At 65.1% G+C, this 5,845-nt stretch overlaps 1 protein-coding gene across 1 annotated transcript; it reads right to left on the reverse strand.

Annotated features, from left to right (window-relative positions):
• Positions 1-694: 694 nt before the first annotated feature.
• Positions 695-4,193, reverse strand: MNEG_13213 (hypothetical protein; the record flags this gene model as incomplete). Its single annotated transcript, XM_014038315.1, has 8 exons — positions 695-908; positions 1,238-1,347; positions 1,998-2,151; positions 2,420-2,508; positions 2,752-2,859; positions 3,174-3,269; positions 3,513-3,596; positions 3,837-4,193. The coding sequence occupies 8 exons, from the start codon at positions 4,191-4,193 to the stop codon at positions 695-697; spliced, it is 1,212 nt and encodes a 403-aa protein (XP_013893769.1).
• Between the last annotated feature and the right edge of the window lie 1,652 nt (positions 4,194-5,845).

The raw sequence follows: 5,845 nt of genomic DNA on the forward strand, positions 1-5,845 counted from the left end.
GGCGGCGGCGGCGGCGGCGGCGGAGGCCGCGGCGGCCGGGGGGCCGTCGGTGGTGGCTGGGCTGCCGTAGCTGTGAGCAGTTGCTTTGCTTCCAGATCCTTTACTTTTATGTGCTCTCACATGTGATCTTCTCTCAGTCTCGCATTCATCGTGGCCTCGCACGGGCCCGGCAGGCGTGCCGGCCTGGCAGGCTGTTTCTTGTCCTGCATGGATTGTGAGCTCATCCCCCCTTGGCTTGGGCCGCTTTCAAGGCGGCGTGACAGGGCTGGCCAGGCGTCGGCTTTCGGGCCAAACGGTTTACAGTACCCGGGTTTCCCCGCAGCCGCAGCCTTGCTCCCAGTCCCGCGATGTTTACTACTCGCTCTCAGGTGGCATTGCAAGGTGTTTTGCGCCCGGTGTATGGCCCCCCGGCGGGGGCGCCGTTTCCTGGTAAGTCCTTGAGGGGCTGGGGGCCTCGCTCCGGCAGCTAGCGTGTGGTCACAACATGCGCTGGCGGCAACGCCTCAGACGCTTGCGGCATCTATGCAGGCGTCGTCGGTCTCTCGTGTAACTTCAGATGTTTCAAAAACAAGTCAGAATCATGGTGGCGCGCTGCAAGCTGGGAAAGGCTGGCGCCCCCGGTATGGGAAAGTTACACATGGCGATGCGAGCGAAGCACGACGCACGGCAGCGACGCCGTACAAGGCACCGGTCATCAGCCGCCGTTTGGCAGCGCGGGCTCCCCTTCCAGCTCAATGTCGCAGTACGGCATGCCCTCCACCGCCCCCTCGACGTCCGCCATGCGCACCTCCCCCCCGTGCCCGTGCGCGGGCTGGCCGGAGCCGGCTAGGGGGGCGGTGAGGGTGAGGACGAAGAGGCTGGTGAGGCGCGGCAACAGCGCCAGGTCAGCGCGCTGCAGGTGCCTCAGCCTGAGCGAACAGTGAGGCAGGTAGGAGGGGGGCGGGGGTCGAGATTCAGGTGGGCAGGCCCCATGAGCTGGGCCGGCCGGGGCAAGCGCATGGTCACGGCTAAGGCTGAATGCGAGCAGAGACGACGGGTGGACTGAAAAATGGGAGAAAGCGGGCTGGAATGGGTGGAAGGCGATGCCACCAGGCACCCACAACAGGCAGACAGGGCAGAATGACACGCATTTGTCATGTCTACTTGCGCGCGCCGACTGCAACCAGTGGAAAGGTGGGGTGGCGACGACCACATGGGAGGCGGAAAAGGGCATGCCGCCAGCAGGCGGCCCACCCACCTGAGCTTGAGCTGCTTGAGCCTGAGGGTGGCGAGCTTGCCCACACCGCCAACGCCGTGATCACACGGCATCAGCCGCAGTGTAGACAGGGCAGTCAGCTGCCCCAGGACCTGCGCGTTGCAGTCGCACATGTCACAAGTGAGCCAGTCACATGCCAGCCACACAGCACAAGGTGCAAGCAAGCTCCCGCATGTGTGAGTGTGCAGGGAGGCAACCACGTGGAAGGCGACCCACACCCCATCGGGGCAGGTGAGGGATTTCAGTGAAGGGCTGTGGTCCCTGCTGCGTTGGCGCGACCCTGGGCAACCATTAAATTGTGAGCTCCGCAGGTGCCGCCCCCGTGACCGTTGGAGCTCCCATCCCCCCCCCTCTCCCCCTTGTGCAGCTGCTGTCGCCTCCGGCCCCAGCGCTCACTCTCCGCACGGCAGCGCAGCTAAATCGGAACCGGGAACAAACCCCAGATGAAATATTCAAAAACCCGGACCGATGCACAAACTTCATGGGCAGCCGCTCCCACCTGCAGCTCCTCCATGCTGCCGCCGCGACCGCAGGTGCGCCCACCCCCCCACCTTCCCCTTGTGCAGAAGCTGCCGCCTCCGCTCCAGCGCTCCCTCTCCCTCAGCAGCGCAGCAAATGTGCAACCCGGGAACAAACCCCGGACAAACCGGGCACAAACCCGGCACAAACCGGGCACATACCCTGGACGGAACGCACCCAAAACCCGGACCAACGTCGAAACGCCGTACCAAACGACTCCCACCTGCAACTCCTCCATGCTGCCTCCGCGGGTGTCGACCAGCGAGAGGCTGTGCAGCTTCTCGGCCAGCGCCGGGGCCGCCGCGCGCAGCAGGCCGGCGGGGAGGGTGCAGAAGTGCAGGCGCAGGCTCAGCAGGTCCCCGAAATGCTCGGCGAGCCTGGGGCAGCGGATGGGGGGGTAGTGGTGGTGTGATGAAGGTGAATCGGGGGGTGATTGGGGGTGGATTGCAAAAGGATGCTGGTGCTGCACTGCGGGCGAGTTGATTGTACGTGTGAAGGAGAGGATACAAGATTGAGCAGGCCCATGAGACGAGAAAGACGCATCGGGGGCAGGCGGCTGGCCAACCTCAATGCAACCGCGCCGTGGCCCATCCTCTGTGCGCCCCAAAGCCGTCCCGGCCCAAGCCCAACCCCATGGGTCGCCACCTGTCGCCGGGGCCCCGCTGCCAGCTGTCCTCCCCCGCCTCTGACAGGTCAAAGCCAGTCAAACTCAGCGCCGTCAGCCGCGGCGGGATCTGCGCGAAGTTAATTTCCAGGCCAGGGCATGGTTGATCGATCGGTGAGCATAGCGCGCGATGAGGGACGGATTTGAGCCGTCTGGAAGCGTCCGTCGCAGCCGGCGAGCAGGCACGCGCGATGTCAAAGGACGCAGCTGCAGCGAGGGGCCGGGACGCGACAAGGCGGCGGCTGCAAGCGGGTCCTTCGCGACGGCGCGAGCATCGGGAGAGGCGCGCCCGGAGGGAGCAGGGCGCGCGCACCTGCCACCAGGCCAGGTGGCGCGCGGCCGCCGGGCGCGCGGCGTGGTGGGGGCAGCTGCTGATTGATAGGGAGCGCAGCGCTGTCAGCCGCGACATCTCAGAAATCGACTGCGGGGGGTGAGGGGTGGGTTGCAGGCGGGAAGGGTTGTGTGAGGAGGAGTGGGCTGTAGCGAGATGAAGGACAGGAGGGTCAATAATTGTTTGTGAGAGCGCCCTTCGTGCGCAGGGCAGCCCTCAACAGGGATGGCAGAGGAGCACTGCGGGCGGCAGTAGCAGCATTCGAAAAGAAGAGGACGCCTGGCGTCCGCCCGGATTGGCGCGTGAGCAGCCTTGCGGCGCCCGCTCCGCGCGTGCAATGCGGCGCCCAGCGCCGCGCGGCAGCCGGCCGAAGACCCGGGCCGCAGCGGCCGCCCCCGCCCCACCTCCGCGGGGAGCTCCTCTGGCGAGAAGTTATAGAGGTCCAGCGTGTTGAGGCTGCCCCAGCCCGCGCCCAGGGCCCGCACCACAGCTGGCGACACCTGGCAGGGGCCAGGAGCGCGCAGCGTGGGGGCGGCGCGGAGGGGTGACGCCCCCGCCGCTGCCTAGTGGCCCCTCGCGCTTGCGGCGAAGGCCAAAACGCCGCTGGGGTCTCTCGCCCCTACCCCGTGCAACGCGCAGCGCCGCGGATCCATGATCCAAAACGCAGCAGCACAAACGCATACACGACAGTGGAGCAGCAGGGGGCGCGTCATGGTGTGAACCCTGAGCCCTGCAGGGCCCACCAGCAGTGAGATGCCCTCGTAGTCGTCCCCCTCCTCCCTCTTGTCAAGCTGCAGCACCTCCAGCCCAGTCAGGCGGGCCAGGGGCTGTGTTGAGGGTTGTGGAATTGAGAAGCGGGGGTCAGGGGTCATCAAATGGGCCACCTCGCCCGTTGACTTGTTTGCGTATCAGAGGGCAAGTGCCGGATGCGTGTACTTTAAGTGTTTATATTCAAGCCAAGGATGCAGCCCCCCTGGCCCCGGGGCGTTGGGTGTTTGGCGGTGGTGATGAGGGCTAAGTTGCGGACCCGGAGTGGAAAGCAGACAGACGGCACCGGCATCACTCACCGACAGATCCAATGGGGGCTGTTGCTGCTGTTGCTGCAACTGCACCTGCACCTGCACCTGCTGCTGCTGCTGACCCGCCAAGCCGCCGCCGCCGCCGCCGCCGCCGCCGCCGTTTGGCAGGAGTGGGTGGGGGATGCCGCCAGCCTCCTGCAAATCCTCCTCAATAAAATCGTCAAGATCCTCGCTGCTGTCACTGCCAGCGTCATCAATGACGTCATCACCTTGACCGATGATGCCACCGCCCTGCTGCTGCTGCTGCTGCTGCTGCTGCTGCTGCTGCTGCTGTGCGGCCTGCTGCTGCAGCTGCTGCTGCTGCCCCGCCGCCGCCGCCGCCGCCGCCGCGAACGCCGGCACCATCGCCGCCGGAGGCGGCGGCGCGCCGGCGTGCAGCCACCACACGAGGGGCTGCGGCGCGTTGGGGGCGGGGGGCGGGCCCCATGCGGGTGCGAGTGCGCGTGCGGGGCCCTCCAGGACAAGCTCCTTGAGCCCTGACAGGTCAGCAAGGGACGCCAGGTGCTCCTGGCTGGTACATGGAGGGATAAGGTGCGCGTGAGGCTGTGCAGAGACGCTGGCGGGCGGGGTGGTGTGGGAGTGCGCAAATGTGCATGCGCGTGAGTGCATATGCGATGCACGCATTTGTGTGAGCGTGCGTGTGAGTGTGTGTTTATGTGTGAAGGAGTGAGTGCTTGATCAGAACTTCTGAGGGTCTGCGCGGGAGCAGGTGTGAAGTTGCCCCAAGAACTTGCCCCGGCCGGACGGCATGCACAGCGGGCGAGGATGGCCACCAGGCGCATGAAACATCGCGGCCCCAGCCGCCGGCACGTCCATGACAGGGTGTGAGCAAGCAAACAGGCGCGTGCGCGGTCGACTCTTTTGACGGAGGACGATCGCGCTAAGGCAAGCAGCCAGCCCGGGAGCCGCGGCCCCGCCCCCGCCTGAACCCCGCCGGCAGCTGGTTTCGCGGAAAGACGGGTGATTTTCATGGGGGCAGCGGCCTGTCTCACGTCGGGAAGAGCTGGTCAACGCTGTAGAGCCCGGTCAGCGCCCGTGGCCCGCCCGGCGGCAGCCCTGCAGCCGCTATGGCGACCGGCAGCTGCCTGACATCATCTAGGGAACAGGTGTCCAGGTACAGGTCCTGGGGGCAGCGGTTTGGGGTTTAAGCCAAAAGGTGAGATGAACAACAGGGTTTTGGGGGTGCAGAGAGGTGGGTCAGGTTGTTTTTGGTTTGTCGCGTTGATGCCAGGATGTGCAAGTTTATCAGACGGAGCATGAAAAATACATGTTGACGGGCTAGATGCACCAACTGTCTGGCAGGAAACCTGAAGCCGCCAGGAAGGAAGAAAAGAAGAGGGGTTGAAACGTCAGTGGCGAAAGTGACCCTAGCTCAGGGGCCCAGCGCTGCATTCGGCCAACCCCTCAGCGGGAGCCACCCACAGTGGTACCAGTCCCAGGGCCTAAACCCGGGCGCCACACACGAGCGCGCACCTGCAGCTTCGGCAGCCGGCTGAGGGGTGAGAGGCTGTCGACGTCTGATATGCCGATCTGCGGGTTGGTGCGTTCGTGAGACGCTGGGGTGAGAGCGGGGTTTCTGCAGCAGCCAGGGTGGAAGGATTCAAGGTAGGCAGGCTTGCAAGCACAAGAGAAGTAAGGCAGCCGGCTATTCAAGGGGCAGGTGTCTTAAAAGCTGGATTGTCGTGTGAGGTCGGGCGCGTTGGTGAGTGCGTGGTGGTGGTCGAGGGGAGAGGTCGAAGGTGGCAGCCACCCCACCAGCAATAAAGTGGATTCGCGTCAGCTGCAGCAAGCAGCTCCCAAAGCCTGGACCCCGCTCAACGCTTGCACATGTGGCACACACATCGTGCATACCTGCAGCGCTGTGAGGTTAGTGGCCGTGCTGAGCACAGTCAGTGCTTCACTCGGCAACTCCGCATCATACACCACCTGGGGCAATTCGTCAAGGTGATAAATTTCGAAGGGGTGGGGGGAAGAATGAATTTTGAGTTGTAGAATGG

Source organism: Monoraphidium neglectum (assembly GCF_000611645.1).
Source record: "Monoraphidium neglectum strain SAG 48.87 unplaced genomic scaffold scaffold03693, whole genome shotgun sequence".
Taxonomy (NCBI): Eukaryota; Viridiplantae; Chlorophyta; class Chlorophyceae; order Sphaeropleales; family Selenastraceae; genus Monoraphidium; species Monoraphidium neglectum.